This window comes from Lynx canadensis, chromosome F1, assembly GCF_007474595.2.
Source record: "Lynx canadensis isolate LIC74 chromosome F1, mLynCan4.pri.v2, whole genome shotgun sequence".
Lineage (NCBI taxonomy): Eukaryota > Metazoa > Chordata > Mammalia > Carnivora > Felidae > Lynx > Lynx canadensis.
In genome coordinates, this window is record NC_044319.2 from 44,332,414 (window position 1) to 44,356,269 (window position 23,856).

A 23,856-nucleotide genomic window follows, 5' to 3' on the forward strand; every position below is an offset into this window, starting at 1 on the left:
GCTCAGGTCATGATCTCACGGTCCGTGGGTTCGAGCCCCGCCATCGGGCTCTGTGCTGTCAGTTCGGAGCCTGGAGCCCGTTTCAGATTCTGTGTCTCCCCCTCTCTCTGCCTCTCTCCCACTCACATTCTGTCTCTATCAAAAAATGAATAAACCAAAAATAAATAAATAAATAAGGCAGATAGGACGTGCCTCTGAGAGTTTAAGATCAGCTCACCTGGAGGAGGGCAAATGAGGTGAGTAAAAAGACCCTTTCATATTAGCATTATCTAACTTCCGTCAGAGAAACAGCTCTGTAATCACAGAAGCAACCACATAAAGTTGTTAAGAGAGATTCCTGCCTGCCTTCCAGTGGTGACAGCCAGCTCACTCCCTATCTCCCTGGAGGAGAGAACACTGTATCCAATAGACGTTCTTAAAGTTACCCAAGAATGGGGCACATCTGTAACATTTGTTCATCTAGACCGCCAAGAAGTATGTCTTTCAGTAACTTTGCCAAAACCTAGACATGAACCAGTTTCTGCTTTTCACTGAAATTCATCTGGTAACAGCATGGGATTAATAAGTTCAAAGTTATGGATTTGACCTCGATAGTGTTTGGCTTAGCACATAGGAAAAACAAACAAACAAACCAACAAACAAAACCCCAATTCATTAAACAGCCTAACCTTCCCCAGCCTTCTTACATGTATGTATCTGTGGCGTTCACCAGGGGGAAAGGGAAGATGACCTAATGCAAATGTGTCATCATTACTGGAAAAACCAAAGCACACGTCCTGACAGGACTGTCCTAGCAGAATTCTAGGTTAAATCACAGTTAGAAGTGGATGTTCGTTTTAGACCCACCCTCACTGCTTACTGGCTTTGTGTCTTTAACAGAGATCAACAAGGCAAGACACAACCTCTCTGAGCCTCCAATCCCACCAAGACTGTGCAAAGCAAATCATGTTTGTGAAAGAACCTTATAAAGTACTACATGTTATCTGTATTCATATAAGGACCATATTTCATCACTACTATTCACACCATACTCCCTCAGATCAAACTGTCTGTCCAAAGGTTTTGTTGTAATAGGACCTCGTTTGGGGTCAATTTCCAAAATCCCTTCCTCGGTTCCATATGCCCGTGCTGGCAGAGAGAGGATTAGTAAAATTAAGGGGTTTACCTACAGCAAGTCACAAGTGACTAGCACTATTATTCTGGGTCTAATAATGAAAGGTAGGTGGTGTCACACACGCACTTTCATATCCCTTTCTTCCTTTCCAGCCCCAGATGGGTAATTTGCAAATATTTGCATATGTTCAAGTCTTTCTTATCTCAGTTAAAAAAAACCAAACAGTGAGATGAGAAAGGAAAGAAAGAAGTAAATTGAACTCTAATTGTTTTTTGATGGTAAAACCAAAGGACTCTCAGCTCCGCTCTCTCGCTCTCGTTCCTTCCTTTTGTACAAGGAGAGCTTTGGTCACAGAAGTGACTTCCGGACCAGCGTGGTGGTTCTGAACCTTTTTGGCAGTGATCCTGCTGGGAATGTGGCAAAAGCATGATAACCTCTCTTAGGAAAAGGATCATACAAAAAAGTCTTGTGTACCATTTCAGGGAGTTCACAGATCCTCTGAAGACCAACTAAAGACCTCTTCCATGAGTCCCCAGTTAAGTTCAGGGCTGAAGAAAGCATTTGTTGGATAAGGCTCTTCCCTGTGACAAGGCCGTCATGCTGCAGCCACATCACAATCTACCATCACCAGTGGCAGCGTGCCAGCGCTGGGGAAGAAGTCGCTATTGTTGAGAAACCCATGTGCTTTTAGGATTTATTTTTATCTAGCCCAAATGTTGCTGCAACTTAGGGCCAAGACTTTCTTCTTTTGCCTTGCTCCATGGCAGAGAACAGCTGAGTTCTGCTTCTATGCGACTAACCCTTTACAGATGTGAAGGGACTATTTTTGGGCAAGAGGCTGTGGACTATTTGCTTAGAGGGGCTTTAAAACACTGGAAGTCCCTACCTGCCTGAGCTTTGGATGGGCCATCTGGCCTTGAAAGCAGGAAAGGCACTAAACCCACTGAAATCACATGTATAGAAAAGGGACTCCACAACAACCTCTTATGTCAATTTAAATTGGCGTATGACTGGGGCACCTGGGTGGCGCAGTCAGTTAAGTATCTGATTCTCAATTTCAGCTTAGCTCATGATCTTACGGTTTGCAAGTTCGAGCTCCACGTCGGGCTCTCTGCTGACAGCTCAGAGCCTGGAGCCTGCTTCAGATTCTGTGTCTCCCTCTCTCTCTCTGCCTCTCCTCTGCTCGTGCTCTCTCTCTCAAAAATAAATAAATATTAAGAAAACAATTAAATTGGCGTATGACTTGAAAATTTTACTACAACATTTTAGCTAAGTGGAGGAAACAAGAGGGAAATCAGATTTAGATTAGAATAAAAATTTATTTTGGTAAAGAATTATATTGTTTCATTTGTAAAAGCTGAAAATGCTCATATAAATTACCAGCCCAGAGCTTGATTTCCACTGGATCGTCCGCATGAAACAAGAGTCTGTTACTTCTTCTTGCCAGGTTTGGGGGCCTTTTCGAGGCCTTGGATGTGTTTCCGAGGAAGCTGATACTCTTCTACAATCCAAAAAGCAGAAACTCCAAGCTCGCTCTTCTCCTGCTCCCTCCCTGCCACCTCCTGCCCTTGGCCCCCCACCCCCATGGGCTGACCCACCGGCACAGCTACCTCCCCGCCCTCTCACCCCACTGTGCGCTCATTTCTGTTGTGAACTTCCGTTCAATCAACCTCCATCATGTGACCGCTTCTTCTATACCCAGCTCAAACCTAGCTCCTCTGGGAAGCGGTCTGGGATGGACCATTTATCCTTATACCTCATGGCTGAAATGTGTATTTTAGCAATTTTCACACTGATAGCCACTTTCTAGGGTATACTTGAGGCATTTATAATTTTCTCATGAGACAGAATGTATGCATCTGTGTTTAGTCATGTGCTTGGCTATTTTCCTCTGTATTTCTTCTTAGTATCTCAGATAGGAATTCTTCACTTAAAGGGGTCAACTCCAAAAGTTAGCTACAGGGTCCTGCCTTAAGCCCTAAAATACATTTGCTTATTGAGCATTTACTATGCCAGGCCCTGAGCACGAAAAGGATGAAGGCAAGGTCTCTGACTTAAGTTGCTCCGTCTAGCAGAGCGCTAATATTAGGAAAAATTGGCCAAGTTGCAGATGCTAACCAGAAACATAAACACAACTGGAAAGTGATACATTGGCAATTTCTTAAATGCTAATTTAAGGACAGGAAAAAAGTGGGGCTGCTCTAAGACAGGCTTTGTTTGACCCCTAAGCTGGGCCAATGAGCCCAGATGTGGTTGGGCAGATGTGGGCTGTGGGAGGGTGGGCGCACCCGGGAAGGGAACAGAGACAAAAGCACCAAGTGTGAATGTGCCTGGCACATCTGGGGAACAGCAAGGGCGGCAGCATGGCAGAGGCCCAGGGGTGGGGGAGAGAGCTGCCAGAGACCCCGAGGGGAAGATGATCTGGACTGGGAGGGTCTTATTTACTGAGTGGAGGAACTTATTCTGAAGGCAGTGACAAGGCATAAGGAGTTTTTACAGGAGAGTGATGCGATCTCGTTTGTTTTAGAAAGCTGACTCAGACAGACATGGCGTGAACTGAGGACAAACTGGAGGCTGGATGCCCCAGACGTGGTAGAAAGAACTCAGGCTCTACAGTGTGACAAACCAAAGTTCAGAGCTGGGCTACAACACCAAACAATTGAGTATCTCAGGGCAAGGTACTGAATCTCTCTGAAGCTCAGTTTCCTCGTCTGCAAAACAGAAACAGTTCTGCAGCATCGTCAGATTAAGAGAGATCATGCCTGCATGAAGCCCAGCAAAGTACCTAGCCCAGTCTGGATGCTCAAAAGATGTTTTATAAAAGGGAGAACCAGGAAGAAAACTACTCCGAGAGCATGGTGGAGAGAGCTCTGAATTTGGGGGGCCGGGTGGGGGGGCAGGGCAAAGGATCTGGCTCAAGTATTAGCTCCAACTCTTGCTGGCCAAGAACCATATGGCCACAAAGATTATGACGACTGGCGTGAGTTGAATTGGTGGGAAGATTTCTGCTCCTTCAGAGGGGATGCTCACCAAGCAACAGGCGGCTGAGGTGATGGACCTGGTTTCCCTGGATCTGGACCTGCAGGCTGTCCTTGGCCCCAGGAGCAGGTGTGACGGTCGCACTAGCCTGGCATCGCTGCTGGAGGATGGCGGCCACTGAACACGGGTCCAGGCCATAGGCCTCCAAGTTCCGGACCACAGTCACCTGTGGGGACAGAAGACTGATGGCAGGTGCAAACACAGGCCCTCCCCTTCACGGAGCCTTCTGGAGCCTCCGCAGCTCTCCACCCTCTATGTTCACCATCCCCACACCCACGGTACCTTTTCCTCCACATGGTACTTTTATTTTTATGCTTATTGTTTCTTTCTATCCCATCCAATATATATACTTAATGGAATACTCTCTGTCCCACATGTAACATGTGGGAACTTTTTAAAAAGTTCTTTTATGGGGCACCTGGGTGGCTCAGCCAGTTAAGCGTCCAACTTCAGCTCAGGTCATGAACTTGCTTTTGTGAGTTTGAGCCCCATGTCAGGCTCTGTGCTGACAGCTCAGAGCTGTCTTCGGATTCTGTGTCTCCCTCTCTCTGCCCCTCCTCTGCTCACACTCTGTCTCTCTCTCTCTCAAAAATAAATAAAGATTAAAAAAAAATCTTTTTTAAGTTCTTTTATTATGAAGAGTTAAAAACATAAATAAAAGTAGAACTGATTACTGAGCTCCTATGTTCCCATCACTGGCTGCAACAATTATCAACTCAGGACCAACCTTGATTCACCTAGACCCCTGTCCATATTACTTTAAAGCAAATCCTCCTGCACATCAGATCATTTTATCTACAAATGCTTTTGTACGTATCTCTAAAAGATAAGGGTTCTTTCAAAGACAAAGACAAAACCATCATCACACCTAAAAATGAATGGACAATAATTCCTTAATATCAAGCATTTCATCAGGAACACATTACATTTTTCTATTATTCATCAACTTCACAAATGACATATATATCATTTTGAGATATAAAAAGAACATCAACACTTAAAATCACAATTCTCTCTTTTTGAAACAAGTTCTCTCGCATTATTTGTGACTAGAGAGAGATGGTCGAGTATGTTACCATCAGGAGTGGGCTGGGGAGGGCTGCTCTCGATAAAGTTACAGGTTCCAAATAACCCAGGCCTGTCAAGGGACTCCAGCCCCAGAGAATCTCAGAATTGATAAGACATCAGAGGTCACACCTATTTCGGCACCCCCATCTGATGCATGAACTCCTGGCTACATCTTCCCCCAAGTGGTTGCCCAATCTTTGCTTGTGGACCTCCAGAGACAATAACTCCCTATTTTGCAAAGCACCAATTTTAATTTTGGACAATTCTAACTGCAATCATCAATATTAAAACTTAATGTTTAAATAAGTTAATACAAGCATTCCCTGATTTTTCAGAGTACACGGTATGAAAAGTCCTACATTAGTACCTGTTTTTGCTGATTCAAATCCACAGGGTTTTCGCTTTTGTAAAAAAAAAAAATGTGAAAAGGGAAAATAGCATTTGGCATTGGTCTTCTGGGAGCCCTCACAGAGGCAGCAGGCACCGAGCAGCAAGAACACCCCGGTCACTCCTTCCCTGGAACTACACTCAGCCACCAGAGCTTTGAACTTTGTGAGCATCTGGGCCTTATCTCCATCTATTCTATGTATTTGTTAGCAAGATGTGTCCTGAGGTATCAGAAAAGCCTAAAAGAAGTTATTTTTGGGGTCCAGGAACACTCAAAATTTTTTCCATATAAATTCACGGTAATTGCTTTTTTTGCTTTACAACCCTTTCAGGTTACAATAGAATTCAGAGGAGTGCTCCACTTTAAATAGTGGGGATTGAAGAAGACACAAAGAAATGGGAAAACATTCCAGCTCATGGATTGGAAGAACAAATATTGTTAAAACATGAATACTACCCAAAGCAATCTGCACATTCAGTGCAATCCCAATCAAAATTGCACCAGCATTCCTCTCGAAGCTAGAACAAACAATCCTAAAATTTGTATGGAACGACAAAAGACCCCGAATAGCCAAAGTAATATTGAAAAAGAAAACCAAAGCAGGAGGCATCACAATCCCAGACTTTAGCCTCTACTACAAAGCTGTAATCATCAAGACAGTATGGTATTGGCACAAAAACAGACACATAGACCAATGGAACACAATAGAGAACCCAGAACTGGATTAACAAATGTATAGGCAACTAATCTTTGACAAAGCAGGAAAGAGTATCCAATGGAAAAAAGACAGTCTCTGTAGCAAATGGTGCTGGGAGAACAGGACAGCGACATGCAGAAGAATGAACCTGGACCACTTTCTTACACCATTCACAAAAATAAACTCAAAATGGATGAAAGACCTAAATGTGAGACAGGCAACCATCAAAACTCTATAGGAGAAAACAGCCAACAACCTCTTTGATCTCAGCCACAGCAATTTCTTGCTTGACACATGTCCAAAGGCAAGGGAATTAAAAGCAAAAATGAACTTTGGGACCTCATCAAGTTAAAAAGCTTCTGCACTGCAAAGGAAACAATCAACAAAAAGAAAAGGCAACCAACGGAATGGGAAAAGATATTTGCAAATGACATATCGGATAAAGGGCTAGTATCCAAAATCTGTAAAGAATTTACCAAACTCAACACCTGAAAAACAAATAATCTAGTGAAGAAATGGGCAGAAGACATGAATAGACATTTTTTCCAAAGAAGGCATCCAGATAGCCAACAGAAACATGAAAAGATGCTCGACGTCACTCATCATCGGGCAAATACAAATCAAAACCACACTGAGGTACCACCTCACACCAGTCAGAATGGCTAAAATTAACAACTCAGGAAACAACAGATGTTGGTGAGAATGTGGAGAAACGGGAACCCTCTTGCACTGTTGGTGGGAATGCAAACTGGTGCAGCCGCTCTGGAAAAGTGTGGAAGTTCCTCAAAAAATTAAAAATAGATGTACCCTATGACCCAGCAATAGCACTGCTAGGAATTTATCCAAAGGATACAGAAGTGCTGATTCATAAGGGCACATGTACCCCAATGTTTATAGCAGGGGTATCAATAATAGCCAAATTATGGATAGAGCCTAAATGTCCATCAACTTACGAATGAATAAAGAAGATGTAGTTTATATATACAATGGAATACTACTTGGCAATAAGAAAGAATGAAATCCTGCCATTTGCAGCAACATGGATAGAACTCGAAGATATCACGCTAAGTGAATTAAGTCAGAGAAAGACAGATATCGTATGTTTTCACTCATGTGTGGAATTTGAGAAACTTAACAGAAGACCATGAGGGAAGGGAAGGGGAAAAAAAATAGTTACAAACAGAGAGTGAAAGAGGCAAACCATCAGAGACTCTTGAATACAGAGAACAAAATGAGGGTTTATGGGAGGGTGGGAGAGAGGGGAAAATGGGTGATGGGCATTGAGGAGGGCACTTGTTGGGATGAGCACTGGGTGCTGTAAGCGATGAACCACGGGAATCTACCCTCAAAACCAAGAGCATGCTGTACACACTGCATGTTAGCCAATTTGACAATGAATTATTTAAAAACAATAATAAACAAACAAATAGTGGAGAAAACCTACATACATAGAAACTGCTTAGTACAGAGTCTGGCACATAACTACACACTCGAGAAATAGTGCCTATTGCTAATTATTATTGAAGTTATCATTACCGGTTCTCATTCACTGCTTATATGTCAAGCACAATTCTAAGTGCTTCACGCATGTATATTCCTTCATCTGGTCCTCACGGTGCCTTATAAGGTAGGCATTATCACCATTTTTCACATTAGTAAACTCAGGCAAAAAACCATTAACTTTCTCAACGTCAAGCAGCAAGGCAAAAGCCACATTTGAACCCACATGTACCTAATGCCAAAGCCCACTCTTACAACCATACATTAGAAAGTTCTTTATTCTGAACCCAAGTATGTCTTCTTGGGATTTCCACCCAGTATTCCTACTTGTCTTCTCAAGGCATCTCAGAATGAGTGCACTCCTTTTCCCAAGAACAGCTTTTCATACACTTGAGGACAGACAGAATTTGTTTCCTATGTGTCTGTTGCCAGGCTAAACACACTTCTTTACAAGCTATTTTCACTGAGCAAGGCCCAAGAAGTAACAATGAGAGCTGAAAGCCCATGACAGGTCTAAGAGAAAAATAAAAATAAAATCTTGTTTACCTTTGGAACTAGGCTCTAGCGAGTTTCCCAGCACAAAATCCCAGAGGGAGGGAGTGAGGGGGCAGCATCACCTGTTTTCTATAAGGCCCAGCCCACTTAAGCAAGCATGGGTCTTTCATTAACTATCTTTGTGGTGTGCCAATCTAAAATCCTCTAATCACATTGTAGAGAATAAAACTTATAGCAGGGACATTAAATCACCATCTTCCAACATTGTGTCTTTTAAAATTTACCTTTTTATTAGATGCTCTCTGTGCTAGGGTGATGTCAATTGGGCAGATTCTGCCTTTCTTCACAATGGGCTCTTGTCCTGGAAAAGTCACTTGATACACAGGCTGCAATTTTTCCAAACATCTGAAACAGGAGTTCATAAGCTATAGACTGGTAAAGCCAACAGAAGCTATCTCCTCATTCCCCGCTACGAGCGGGCAGCTGGATGTGAGCCAATTTGCAGGCAGTGGTCTGCCCTGGGCTGCACTCAAAATCACCGACCTCACCCAAGGAGCTGCACCCAAGACCAATTACATCAGAAACTCCAATATTCTTTAAAGATCCCCAGAGCATGGCCAAAGTCAAGGCCCATGGATTCAGGGAAGGGATCATCAGTGACCTGAACCCCTGAAAACTGTCCAGCAGCCTGGCCTTCTGAAAATCTGTCCAGGCTGCCTTGTGGAGTTTACTCCGTCTCTAGACTCTCCTGTACCCAGTGTGCTGAAGTGCTGCTTCACATTTGTGACGTGTTCCAATGAATCTTTTAGAGAACTCCTTTACCACAAACAGTGTCCACCTTCTATCTAACCAGATTTTCTCTTGTTATCCTATACACTGGGACTGACCAACTTTTTCTATGAAGGGCCCGATGGTAAATATTCTACGCCTTAAGGCCACAGGGTCTGTGCAACCAGTCAACTCTGCCATGGTAGCATAAAAGCAACTGACAGACAATACATAAACAAATGGGTGTGGCTGTATTCCAAAAAATACAGGTAGCGGGTCAGATCTGGCTCATGGGCTGTAGTTTGCAAACTCCTGATGTACATAATTTTCAGTTTTGATCTGTGGAACAAGAACAAAGAATAAGAATCTTTCTTTTGAAGACTTTAAGACAATTTCTCCCAGCCTTCTTTTTGCTTCTAAATCTTTCTGAAGTTCGTAATTTTAATTCATTGTTCTTCTTTCTCCCTTTTAAGTTCTTTTTTTTTAAATTTTTTAATGTTTAATTTTGAGAGAGAGAGAGAGAGAGAGAGAGAGATACAGAGTGAGAGCGGGGAAGGGGCAGAGAGAGAAGAGAGAGAGAGAGACAGAGAATCCGAAGCAGGCTCCAGACAGAGCCCGATGAGGGGCTCGAACCCATGAGCCGTGAGATTATGACCTGAGCTGAAGTCGGATGCTTAACCGACTGAGCCACCCAGGTGCCCCTTAGGTTCTCTTCTATATTGTGTTGGCTCAAATCATTCCAAGGAACTTCCACATCAAAATCACCAAAACTGTGTTCATGTAGACGATTATCAGTTGAATTATGGAAAGAAAAATCAAAGACTAAGACAGTGACAACTTTACAGTTCAATGTGATGGACATTCAGGGGAGGGTGGGGGGAAACACTGGAGAGGGACTGCCAATCCCCACTACCTGGTCAGGAGACTGTCCCATGGAAGCTTCATGACTGTGTGCTGTTCGTTTTTCTCTAAGATGCAGTCACATAGGATGGGATCCAATTTCACGAGACTGAAGGGAAAGAAGAGATAATAAACAAATGCCACTCCCGCCCCTACTGACCCCAGGGCCACCTCAGGATTCATCTCTTGTATGTCCTTTGTTGTCATCCAGAACCATTAGAACCAATTCAGGGACCACAGTCCATGAAGCAGTGTACCCTGTGGATGGGACGTATGGAAGGTTTTCCTAGAACAAGGGTAATGCAGGTGGTAGAGGGGAGGGGGTGATGGGATCCCTGGCTCAGTTCTGCTAACTCATCATGATTAGGCCAACAGTTTCCAACTCTCTGATCATGGGGATATCTTCTGGAAAAAAAAAAAAAGGAACGGAATGTTCTTCATTTAGTAGTTTATCTTTTGTATCCACTTACTAAGAAAACAGAGAACACCAAAAAGCCACAAGGACTTCGGTAAAATTTTTCTAAGTTTGCATTTTATTCCTCACAATAGCACATGCATTGGAAAACCAGCAGTGGATATATATGAGCTGATACGAACTCAGGCTATATATAGTCAGCGCTGACAGCACATGTGGATCTGAGCACCAGACAACAACTCGAGGTGTGTCCACAGCCTCTGGCTCAGAAACCACTGGTCCAAACGGCTGTGCTTTCCCCCGTTCCCCTCCAGTGCAGACATCCTCCACAGGGGTGTGCAAGAGTGCGTCGTCACGGACTAATCTCCAGCAGAGCTCCACACCCACTCACTTTTTGTTGTCCGCATCAACGAGGTCATTTCTCTTGACATAGTTGATGATGATCGTCCGGACCTCACCGCCCTCGAGAATGCTCCCCTTCCTAGGTCAGAAATGACCGGGGGGGGGGGGTGGTTAGTTCCTGCTGTGCCAGGAGATAAACTGTGGACACCAAGACTCGCTCTCTGCTAGGCAGGCTGCTTTCCTGGGCTCTCTGACCTCTATTTTCTTCCCTTTCCTGACTGACGTGAGCAGGACCGTGTGCAGAGTAGTTACAGGTAGAAAAGGGAGAGGACTACTCTCATTTGTTCAGAGACGCTTCCCAGGGGAAGGAGGCTGGAAGCTGGACGTGAGAGAAAGGGAGGACGGGGGGCAGAGCACATTCTGCCAGTCCCAGAAGAAAGCTACGCAGCTGGAGAGGATCTATGGCCAGAGCACCAAGCAGGCAGAGGAGGGCTGCTCTCCAAAAACTCACTTGTGGCCAGACTCCTGGAAGAGCAGAGTCATGCTGGCTGGGACACAGTAGAGGGATTTTATATCTGGAGGGTGATAGGGCTGTTCCCTGCTACCCTCCTGGATAGTCTGGGAGGTCGGGGAGGGCTCGGCTATGACGAAAGATGTGATCCTAAAACCCGGCAGAAGGAAAGAAAAAACACATTTTATACTATACCCAGGTGCCCCGGGCCAGCTGAGCTACGGTGACCAGGCCCCCCTGCACTCACCTCGGGTGCTTCCAGTCCACAGCCACAATGCTCTCCACCCCTTTGCTCAGCTCCTTCACCTGTATAATCTGTTCCTGCTGCATGTGCTGCAGGAACTTAGAGAGCTAAGGGAGAGAGGGCCAGTGCTAGGGACTCCACCGATGGCACGCACATCCTGAGCGCCTGACATACCCCACGCTGAGCCTGGCCTGTCCCTGGGTGGGGCACATGACAGTCCCTGCCCTCATCAAACCAGGAACTGGGAGGCCCCCCACTCTGAGGCTCAGGGAGTGGGAAGCGGCTACAGACTAACTGGTGAAACCTTTTGGAACTCTGGCCAGATATAAAGGGGTGGAAGGGAGAGAGGGGCATGGGTGCCCGCCCAACTGCCTCAGTCCAGGGAGAGTTTTCTTTCCCCTCCTTACACCAGGAATCAAAAAGCTTAATTCTAGCCTGAGCCCTACAGACAGGGCTTCCCCAGTGTCCATCCAGCTCATGGTACATGGGCCCCTACATGACTCTCTGTGTGGGTATGTGGAGAAGGTACCTGCTTACCTTTTTGTAGCTGGACTTCTTGATGTCCAGCTGTCGTCCTTCAGGGCTGGTGGCAGATGGAAAAGGCAAGTTAAGCTAACAGAAGAACTGTGGTGGGAGCTGCCCGGTCCTGAGAGGGGGACATTGTTCCTCAGCCATCCCCCTCCACATTCAGGTAGAAGCCGCTGTTCCAGACTCTGACCAGTGGTGGCATCAGAGAGGGATACCGACTTTAGGACACTCTAGATCACTGCTGTCCATCAGACCTTTCTGTAAATATGGAGCGTTCTCTGTCTGTCTATCCAATATGGTAGCCACTAGCCACGTGTGGCTATTAAGCCCTTAAAATGCAACTCATGGGACTGAGGAACTACATTCTAAATGTTATTTAATTTTAACTAGTTTCAATTTAAATAGCCGCATATGGCTGGTGGCTATCATACTGGATATGGCTTTAGAGTTCTCTCAAACTAGACCACCTCCTGTGGTCTCCAAAGATTCACCTCAAGGAGAACCTTTCCAACACCAAGCTCACTGAGGCAGCTGGGCCCAGGACAGGATTTGGCAAACTACGTGCTGTAGGCCATATCTGGCCACATCTCTTCACTACTGTCACTGAAAGGGTAGAGCCGAGTAGCTGCAATAGTGACTGTCTGGTCTGCAAAGTCTAAAATATTTACTATCTGGCACTTTATAGAAAGAGTTTGCTGACCCCTACCCTACAGCTGTTAATTTTGGGGTGGGATGGTCCTGAGAAAGTCATAATCAGTCCCTGTTCTCAGAACTTACATTTTTCTCAAAATGTGACAAGCAACAACAGTGGGATACACAGAGAGCCCTTCTAGAACCCCTCCCAGGTTAAGAACCTATATCCTAGAGAAGACTCTAGGACCTCTTTCCCAGTTACTTCCAACCCAGCAAGAACAGGACAAATTACCACACACTCTGACCCCACACTCGTATAGGATGCCTTAAAGAAGCCCACATGTAAACAGGAAGAGAATCACATTAAAACCACACTTTAAAAAACACGGTAAAATTCTCAAAAAAGAAAAGTTAGTCTGAGTGTAAAAATCAGTGAGCAAACCATCTGATCTGATATGGTGCTTATTAAACGTCAGGCTATTTAACTTTGACAACAATCCTACAAGCGCTGGAAATGAGGGTTCAGAGAAGCTCCATAACAAGTTCAAATACACCTTGTTCCAAAACCCTGGGAGCTGGCATTTAAGCCAAGATGTCTGTTTTCAAAGTCCAGGTTCTCTCTACATGTGATCCTGTCTTCTGGCCCCTGTGTTCAGGGTGTGGGGGGGCTCACATGGATTCTTCCTCCTGACACAATGTAACCAGGACCACCGACTTTGAAAGTAACCTGTGAAGGGGCTGTACAATCCAGATGAAGCCTCCTGACTGAGAGGCTCCCGGGGGGGGGGGGGGGGGGGGGAACTCTTCCTGAATAGGACAGGCTGCCCGATTCATGAGACAGCCCGGAATCACCACAGCTGAGGCAATGCTCGGAGAATATGGGGAATTTTAACCCGAATCAACATCCTTTTGCTGGCTAAAACTGAAGTGTTCAACACTCAGGACCAAATTCATTTGCCAGATCAACCCTCCACGCCACTCTCTCCACAGCATGTCCCTCAACCAATTCTCCCACAGCCCTGTCCTGACATACCACCAAGGGACAAGAGAGAGCCCTCGCCCCGGCCACCAGCCCCCACCACGCCTTCCATACCAGCAGGACAACATGTGGCTGCCAAGGAACGTGCTGGTGAGTAAAGGGAGGTCAGCTTTTCTGACTTGGCATTTTAAAGCATGCAAGAAGCATCGCTGTACCAGTTCATCCATTTGTTCTGCAAGGAAAAGACAAGAACCACATTTTTCTGACGGATACAGAATGCCTAGTGTAGTACAATCCCCGCCCAGCCCCACCCCTGCCTCACCCCCTTGGCCCTGGAAGGAACCCATCCTGGGCACCAAAGCTTCTGAGCACTGAGCCTTTCAAGAGGGCAGACCCCAGAGAAGAGGTCTAGCCACAAGGTCCCACCCAGCCAGGAGCAAGTGCTTCTCTGACAGAGAAGTCAGAGCCTAAAAAAACCGTGGAGGCCTCTGGGGCTGGAAACAGTCCAAGTGCCAGGACAGACCGGCACCAGGGAAACACGACTGGTGTGAAAGAGACTCCAGGTCAGATGTCAAAGGGCTGCTGAACTACCCTCACCGAAACAAGGACTTTCCTGTTCTCCTAGAGCTGCTCTAGTCAGAAGCATAGCAAAGCACGTTTCCTAAACTGACAGGAAGTGGGTCCTTCTACTCCCAGAGCTATACCTTGAAGGGTCTTGCTGTCTGTGGGGTCTGGGTTCAGGCCCCTGACACTGGGGTCTTCCGAGGCTTCTGATAGGGACTTCTCCCCACACATCCGCTGAACCTCCCCATTCTCCTCCTCTCCCTCCAGGGTCAGGCGCCTCAGGTCTCCCTGCAGGGCGGGGTCTGCCTGGACAGACTCCTTCTCTTCACTGAGATCTGGGGGATCCAGGGCCAGTGGAGCAAGGGAAGGTGGAGAAGACTTGTCTCCAGATCGCCTGGAAAAATCGCATGTCAGAAACGGCAAGCAGCAGCCACGATATTCTCCAGTCCTGCTCAGGGTCAGCTGGGAGTCCAGAGAGAGTAGGAGCCATGGCAGTGGTGTCTAGGAGACAGCAGAGAGTCTGAGCTCCCATCTAAACTCTATTTCCAGGGCGCCTGGCGGGGCTCCACTGGTTGAGCATCCGGCTTTTGATTTCCACTCGGATCGTGATTCCAGGGTCGTAGAATTAAGCCCCACGTCAGGCTCCATACTCAGCATGGAGCCTGCTTAAGATTCTCTCTCTCTCTCTGTCTCTCCCTCTGCCCCTTTCCCCAACTTGCGTGCACTCACACTCTCTAAAATAAAATAAAATAAAATAAAATAAAATAAATAAAATAAACTGTATTTCTAATTCTGGGCCCAGAAAAACCCCTGCCTCAGTTTCCTCATCTCTCAAATGGGGAGGGTAATTCTTGCTTCCTCCCTGGCCCAAAGGAATAATAATGTCACTAATATACATCTGGGGACAAAGACAGATCAAAGAAAAAGTAGTTAAAAGAGAAGCCCCCAACAGTATCCCCTTCACATGAGTTAAAAATAAAACATTTTGAATTAAATAAACAGGAAGATGCACAGGTACCTGCAGTACCAGTGTGGGGAAATACAAACCCGGGGCTCAGAGTACTTGTCAAGGAACAAACACCTGGCCTGCTCCACAACTGCAGACTCAGTTGCTTCCCTGTGATGTCAGGGTGCAATCTAACCTGCAGCGTGGTGATTATGTGGCTTTATGCCACCGAGTCTCGGGAAGACAGGGAAAAAAGCAACGCCTCGCACAGAGCACGTGGAGCAAGATCACGGAAAGCAAACTCAGTTCTAACTAAGGGTTGCAGCACGTCTCGTAGTAGTGTTAATAGTGAGGCCGGACTCTACATTTAGGCTGTTCTGCTAAGTACACAAATTTTTTAAAACGTGGGCAAGGGGAACAGAGCCGCTGCTGGTAAAACAATTAGCAGTGTGACCCCGACGGCCCTGCTCACACTGACAGAACAGCAGGTGCCTGGAGAACATCCGGAAGCAGTCCTCACATATCTGCTGGCACACAGGCCAACGGGGTGTACCTGCAGCACAGCAGGCTTCGGCCAATACTTATCAAATGAGGGACTCCGACGCTGGGCTGAAGATGTAAGGATGTGTCTATGCCAACAGGCCACATCACCCAGCCTAAAGACCAGGCAGAGTGCTTTCGAGAAAAGTACTATTACTGTTTTGGTAAAAATGACAAGAAAATAACCAGAAAATAAACTGGTACATGGCTTGAGAAAGCAAGTGTTATGGTGAGAAAACATAACTTCCACAATAGGGAGATTGGAAATGGGAAATCTGAACAACAAAAATAATCAGGTCATGACTGTGGTGCCTGAAGGTCTACTCTGCTTTGATCTGGAATCATAAGCGAGAACACTGGGGCACTCACTGTAGGGCAAGATGATGCCTAAATGTGTGTGGCAGATAAAACCACACTGATTAAAGCCATATAAAACAAGAATATCCCTGTACTGAAAGGCAGAGCAGAGAGTCTGTAAGGCCTTCTTCTAGGCCCAGGATTCTACAATCCACCTGGAAAATAATCAAAGTTCTCTGCAATTTTTCTCTGAACAAGAACAAAAAAAATTAAACCAATCCATCCATCCATCCATCCATCCATCCATCCATCCATCCATTTTTCCTTTCCACACTAGCAAAGAAATTACTATCTGGACCAGCAACTTGCAGAAGGACGTGGCAGGGACGAAGGCTCTCATTTGTGAATGCAGGCCCTGTGCTCTATCCCCCCAGCCAGCCATCTCTCTGACAGAAGGAACACGGAACCCACCATAAGTGGTCCTGGTAGGTGTGGAGCACAGAGAAGCCCCTTCCCTTCAAGCCTGACGTGAGCATCTCGGCTGTGGACATGGCAGCAACTCCGACGGCAACAGGGGCTCTGAGAGGGAGGAAGCCAGACACACACGTCAGGGAAAGTCTCACAGGAGGGCACATGTCAGGACTATCTCTCCACACATATGCTAAGAGCACTGCGTTTGCAAACTGGAAGCAACCACCCGCATCACAGGAGTAAACTCAGTCAGGTCTCAGTGTTCTTCAGATTAACTCTAAATAGGACTTTCAAAAATCCCTTGACCAACATGCCCCTTCTGTCTAAGTAACTACTCTGCTGATGTCATCACTGTTTGTTTTATCCCTATTATGAATCAAACCCAGGCATGACTTGCAAGGATATTTAAAGTTACCTTTGTTATGATCTCACAGTTGTGAGATCAAGGCCCATGTTGGCTATGTGCTGGGTGTGGAGCCTCCTTAAGACTCTCTCCCTTTCAAAAAAAAAAAAAATTCCCTCCATTTAATTCCAAAAATATAAATGACCTCCCTTACCTTAAAGGCATAGCCATCCTATGCAGAGATTCAAAAGGAAGGCCATTCGTATGCCATAAATTAGGCCAAGGGAGGCCACAGGGAAGAGAGAAGAGAGAAACAGTGGAACTTACTGGGGAGGTTCCTTCTAAGCTGGCTCTTTATTACAGGGCTCCCTCCTTGTAACCATCTACTAAGAACTGAGTGAGTCCAGTGATTATCAAAAACAATCTCTTTCACAGGAACTACATAAACTTCCAAAGCCCAAATGGGACACGTGTGCCAGCCCAGTCCTCAAGCATTGCCCACACACTGCCTGTAAAGTCTGCTGCCCGACAGGATCACAGAGAACAGACAAGCCTGGCCAAGGTCACCTGGGCACAAGGGAGGAGATTCAAGGGCAGAGTTCCCAACACCTGAACTTAAGAAAAATGTTTGCTAAGCTGGTGGCTCCACTTACTGTGCCCACAGGTCAATCAATTACTACCACAGAAACTTTGAAGCTGGCTTCTCTCTCAGTTCCAAAAAGAGGGATCTTTTTCTTCTACCTCTGGAGAAGGTAGTTTTTGGCTCAAAAACTTCAATCTCGAACATGCTTCATATTTTTAATAAACCCCCCTTCATACCCTCATTCTCTGCCACAAACCATCTAAAGCTACATCCCCACAGACGTTTTAAAGGCCAAATTGAGCAAGCCAAATACACATTTCTGTAGTTTTCTCCCATCTTGGATAGAATCCCAGGGAAAACCAGTGACACCACCGTCCTTTTCAACTGCAAGTTGTGCAACGGGTAAACAAGGAAGGAAACCTTTCCAGGTCTTGGTTCCAAAAGGTTCAAGGAAAATAGGAGAACATGAGTAGCAACAGTAAGATCTTTCAACGCTGACCCCTCCCATGCCTACAATCTCTTTCTCTCTCAAAGAAGCAATGAGAAAAAAATTATGTTTCACTCAAGAAGCCACAAGGAAGAACAACGGATTGTATCCAGTGTTGGTGGGAGTGTGGGAAGACATGCTCTCCCTAGAGGCGTCAGTAAGATATTGTTTGTGATGAAGACACACTGGAGGCGACCACAAGGTCCACTCAGAGAGGACCTCTTCCATCATCACATAGCAGGTAAGAAGGCTCAGCAGCCCTGAGCTTGCTGACCTGGAAAATGTCCCCATGATCTTAAGTGAAAAAACAATACAGATAAAGTGTAATTCCATTTGGTTGTATTTTTAACCTACACACCAAAATCGTACGTTTTTATATGCACATATATACACACATTCAAGAAGGCTGACAAGGATGTATGCATCAAATGATACAGTTACTTCTAGGAGAAAAGAATTTTTCCAAACTATTCATATGAATATTCCCTAATTTATTTTTAAAAAGATGCCGTGGGGTGACGGCTGAATGACTCTGTAAAAGTACACTACAAATCACTGATTTGTAGTACATTTGGAATTGGTGAATTTTATAGTATGTAAACTATATCTCAATAAAGCTATTGGGGCATCTGCGTGGCTCAGTCAGTTAAGCTTCCCACTCTGGGTTTCGGCTCAGGTCATGATCCCAGGGTGATGGGATTGAGCCCTATATGGGGCTCTGTGCTGACAGCATAGAGCCTGCTTGGGATTCGCTCTCTCTCTATCCCTCCCCCATTGCGTTCTCTGAAAAATAAATGATTAAAAAAAAAAGAATTAAGAGAGAGGATGATGACGTAGATGATGGGGAAAAAGGTGTTAAGACAATGAAAAAAAGACCAAGAAAATGTCACAGACAAGATGTGGTAGGGTCCCCTCCCTAAGGAGAGAAAAAAAGAGAGGGGAAAAAAACCACTTCAGGTAATCTGGCTATGCACCTATGTGACAACATCACGACCTTGTAAACTGAGACTACTTAATCAGACTACATGTTTGTGTGTGTCACCATAAATGGAAGACAAAGAAACAGAAAATATATAAAAAAAACTATGCCATGATCTTCAGGGCTCAATTCTTCAGGTATGAACCTAACTGAGCGGTACTGGTAGGAATAAAGTTGCTTCCTGGAAAGAAAAGCCTCGGTGTCATGATTCCGTATGAGAATTCTGCTATATTACTTGGGGGCTCGTCCGGGATCTGATGGTGCATTTCCACCTCCTTCGCCACTGGGGATACAAACCTCAGGGCACCAGCAAAGGCAGCCTCCCCTGGCGCCAGTGGACTGCTTGATCCGCAGGAGACCAGCCCTCCCAGCATGCCGAGGCGAGGACCCCGTGTGTGCCAACGAAACCGATGAGGCCCAGGAACCAGCTCAGGGAGCACTCCTTGTCAGACTGGTAATAACCCGGGTTCGTTTAGGCAGACTTGCCCCTAAGAGGCAGAAGGGGAACCTGATCACCTCCCAGAGTTGCCATAGTAGTTCTACAAGGGACGAGGAATGGAGCTGCAACTCTAAGGTGTTGGGCACTGGGCAGCGGGTTGGAGTTGCTGTGTGAGTGTGTGTGAGGACTTGTCTCTCGTTCATTTCCTGGGTCAATGACTATGATAATTAGAGCTAACTGTCTCTGGTTATTCTATCTCAGAACGGGGACTTTAAGGAATATTCCCAAGAAGCTGCAGAAACTACTTTTATTTTGGGGAAATTCCCTATCTTCTCTGGACTGACACAGACTAATTCCACTAGTGGAAAACAAAACAAAACAAAAGAAACCTGGAGTCTGCTCCTCTGTCTGAGCTGATAAGATTTAAAACTGGGGATTCTCTTTCTGTGCCTTCTGCTCATTCCTCTCCTCTTCTGCCTTCCCTTCCCCCTCCTTTTCCACACCACCTGGGGGGCAGCCTGCATAACTGGCTCCTCAATGCCTCAGGCACCATCAGCCCTTTCTCCCATCCTAGAGGTCTTGGAGCAAAGACCACACACTTCATATTTCCCCACTGGTGCCCCAGGTAAAAATAGACAATGGGGAACGATTGAGTCACTTTTAAATGGACACAGATGGAACATATTTGGTATTTAAATGGATTTAAGTTTGTTGGTTTAAAACAGACGACTCTTTAGAATGATCAGCAGTAAATATATAAAACTTTTTTCTACCTAAGGTTTTCTAAAGGTCAAATAAGCTGTTATCTCTGTTGCAATTTGTCAGCAAAAAGGTGACTTAAAATGATGGTTAATTTTGTCTGTCTCAAAGTTTTCATGGGTAATTGTTAAGATAGCTTTCAAAGTCATTGGTAACCTAAAACATTAAAGTTTTGCTTGCATGATAAATTGAGATTGAATTCATTAGATAGCTAACGAGATAAGAGGCTAAAGCACTAATTACTAGATGTAGGCTTGTGCTTCTGACTTGTTACAGAGAAACTAAAGATATTTGGATCTGTGGGAAAACATGCTTTATGATTAATGGATTCTTAAAGTTTGCCATCTAAAAAAATTCTGATGTAACATAAAGTACACAATTAGTTACCACTTAGTTTTCACTGGAGACTAAGGTTTCAAAGAGTTAAAATTCTGCTAAATGTAATTAAAACCGATAAAAATAAGAAAAGCAACTCTGTATGTAGAAAAGGAGATATGAAAGAAAGATATAAGAAATGGAAAGATATTTTTGTTAAAGGTAAAAAAAAAAAAAAGTAATTTTGTCCTAAATGAGACTGGTTATTTGGAGAGAAATGGCTTGGGATAAAATCTAAATGCAAAGAAAGGTTGTAGAAGATTCATGAAGAAAATCTTCACACAGAAATTTTATGTGTGGTCAGGATGCACTAAGGTTACAATAAATGGATTTTTAAAGTATACTGGGTTAAGATTAAAACTCCCCCTCCTTTGTTCCAAAGGCTGGGGACATGATGGCAATACCCTTCGTGCCGGCCTCCAAATCCTCCACATTTCTGTTGTTCCTGGTCAGCAGAGGACTGGATGCCCATGCCATATGAGGGAGGGATGATATATGAAGGGCTTTTACTAAGATATGTGGGAGCCATTTTACTAACCTTAGTCCATTGTGTGCTGAAAACGGATATCCACATGGCTGAAACATATTTATGTGGGCATTGTTGAAAACAGCAGGGGAATGGACCTTGACTTTGGCTCTTTAACCCCTTCCCTCAATGGCCAATAATCAATATGTAAGTTACTGTTGGGCCAAAATAAAATTAGTGCATATGATGACAACCAGGAAAGTCTTGCTTGGTCACAGTCCATACCCCAAAGGTCCTGCAGGTGGGAAACGGAGGGGTAAAAACAAAACAAAACAAAACAAAACAAAACAAAACAAAAACAAAACAAAACAGGAAAGACCAGGTCAGCTCTTGGGAGGTAGGGTCAACCCGGGTAAGAATGACTACTCTCAGCACCTTGCGAGACTGAGAGGGCTTTTGGCTGCCAGTTGCATAGCCAGCCAGAACCCAGGGCCAGGAGATGAGGTTTCTCCTGGCCAGCTATAGGAAACTGAGATAAGGGACAACTTTCTTCCTCTTTCCTATTAATGGGTAATTCCCCAACCAAGGCCATTACTCCTTTGGAATGCATTATGATTCATTTTCTTTTTTTTTTTTTTTTTTTTTAATTTTTTTTTTTTCAACGTTTATTTATTTCTGGGACAGAGAGAGACAGAGCATGAACGGGGGAGGGGCAGAGAGAGAGGGAGACACAGAATCGGAAACAGGCTCCAGGCTCCGAGCCATCAGCCCAGAGCCTGACGCGGGGCTCGAACTCACAGACCGCGAGATCGTGACCTGGCTGAAGTCGGACACTTAACCGACTGCGCCACCCAGGCGCCCCTGATTCATTTTCTTTTGCACAAAGGCTTGGCCCCAAAACAAACTGGAAGAGGGAACCTGGCCACCAGAGGGAAATATCAATGACATTACTATCCTACAATTGGACTTGTTTTGCAAATGTGAAGGGAAATGGGGAGAATTCCCCTATGTTCATTGTTTTTGGGCCAAAACAGACCTAGAGAAGGAGGAAGGGAAGTCTCCCACCTCAACCACCTCCTCCTCCTCCTCCTCCTCCTCCTCCTCCTCCTCAGGTCCTCAATCTGTAAAAAACAAAAAATACAATTCTGCTCCCTGCTACCCACCTTATCCAGGCCCTCCCTGTAACAGGCGTGTATCCCTTATAACAAGCTAGAATGCCAGAAGAAAAAAAGCTTTATGTTACAAGGTTTAAGACACATAAAAGGAGATCTAGGTAAATTTTCTGATCGTTAAGTACATAAAGGCCATTCAGAATATTACATATGTTTCGGTGTTGATCTGGAAAGATATAACGCTTTTGTTAAACCAGACTCTTAATGAGACATGTTTTGAAAAAAAAATTAAGGAAATCTAAGATTTGGCCCTTAAATTATGCTAAATTAGTCACTATCTTACAAACACAAAATGAGAGCCTGATGGCCTTCCTGAAGAGGTTGAGGGAGGCTCTCATTAAATATATGGCTATCTCCCCTGACACCCCTAAGGCTGAGATGATTTTAAAGGACAAATTTGTCACTCAAGCAGCCCTAGATATTCAGAGAAGATGCAAAAATCGGCTGTTGGCCTTTGAAGGGACCCTGGAGGAGCTCTGATGAGCTGCCAATTGGGTATATTATAACCAAGATCAAAGGAGAATAAGAATAAAAAAAACAAAACAACAAACAAAAGGAAGCTTAAAAAAAAATAATCTGAGATCTTAGTTGTGGCCTTATGTACTATGTCAGACTGGACTTCCCAAGGTCCTGGCACCAAGTGCCATTTATATGCCCGTTCAGAGCACTAAAAGGAGAACGTCCTCAGAGGGGACAACCAACATGAAAACCCTATTAAGCCATGCCCCTTATGTGGAGACAATCAGTGGAGATCCGAATGTCCTCAGGGACCTCTATCTGTGAGGGCTCAGATAACTAATGTCCCTGGAAGGACTAAGTGGGGCCTGGGGCTCTTCAAGGTGGCTCCCCTAAACCAACTGTCTATCAGAAACTCAGAGCCTTGGGTAACTCCAGGACAGAGACACAATTATGTGAGTTTTTAGAAGTTACTGGATATTGCAGGCTGCAGATACCAGGTTCAGGAAAACAGTTTGCCTGCTATATCAAGTTAAAGGAAACTCAATCCCATCCACTCTCCCGAAAAAATAATAAACTGGGGTCTGACTCCTAGACACTGTCTCCAGCCCTTGGAATGGTTATAAACAGAGCGGAGTCATTACTATTACCAAACTCACAGAGCTAAAAGATCATTAAAACACAGGATCAGACCTTTCTTTTAGGAAGGGAAAAATTTAATCAAATGGCCTAAAGGGTGTTTACTGGAAAACAATTTGTCAAGGACAGTTCTGCAAGTGGTAGCAGCCTGTGAGGTATGTCTTAAAAACAATCCTTTCAACCATAAACTTGCTCTCCCAGACAATCAAGAAACTGGAGGCTATCCAGAAAGGACTGACAATTGGTAAAGGTCTTCCCCTCCAAGACAGGAAAGGCACAAAAAGTAATACAAATTCTGCTTTATAAAATAATATCCAGGTTTGGCTTACCTAAAAATTTACAAATTAATCATGGTAAATGGCTGCCTTGACTCTTTCTCTAGTAGAACTCCTGGCTCTTGGAAGTTTTACACCTCAAAATAAAGCAAACTGCTTATACTCAGCAAAATTCTAAATAACACCTCACAAGCATTAGAAGCTTTAAAAAATTTTGAAATGAAGTTAGGGCCGAACTCTTAAAAATAGAGCTGCCATTAATGACTAACTGCTCCTGCTCCTTCATCACCTGGGTTATGAGAGAGTCCCTGACATACGTTGTTTACAAAGGCAGGGTCTCTCCTACACTGTTTGACAGGTTTGGAAACCGTAGACATTATCTTAAGATGCTATCTTGTTGGTCAGTATAATCTTTACTTTGTGTTTTTCTCTTTATGTCCACTA

General features: G+C 44.8%; 1 protein-coding gene across 3 annotated transcripts in view; it reads right to left on the reverse strand.

Annotated features, from left to right (window-relative positions):
* Positions 1-2,413: 2,413 nt before the first annotated feature.
* The window catches only part of EIF2D (eukaryotic translation initiation factor 2D), a 28,707-nt gene continuing 7,264 nt past the window's right edge, over positions 2,414-23,856 (reverse strand). For 2 of the 3 annotated variants that reach the window (XM_030302778.1, XM_030302777.1), the window contains 11 exons: positions 16,440-16,547; positions 14,326-14,579; positions 13,736-13,853; positions 12,019-12,064; positions 11,485-11,588; positions 11,238-11,387; positions 10,776-10,865; positions 9,983-10,078; positions 8,586-8,706; positions 4,145-4,319; positions 2,414-2,615 (listed from right to left, as the gene is read on the reverse strand). In XM_030302778.1, coding sequence (XP_030158638.1) covers positions 2,545-2,615; positions 4,145-4,319; positions 8,586-8,706; positions 9,983-10,078; positions 10,776-10,865; positions 11,238-11,387; positions 11,485-11,588; positions 12,019-12,064; positions 13,736-13,853; positions 14,326-14,579; positions 16,440-16,547 — 1,333 coding nt within the window. In that variant the 3' untranslated portion in view covers positions 2,414-2,544. The remainder of the gene's footprint in view (positions 2,616-4,144; positions 4,320-8,585; positions 8,707-9,982; positions 10,079-10,775; positions 10,866-11,237; positions 11,388-11,484; positions 11,589-12,018; positions 12,065-13,735; positions 13,854-14,325; positions 14,580-16,439; positions 16,548-23,856) is intronic. The other variant, XM_030302780.1, reaches the window with a different exon arrangement.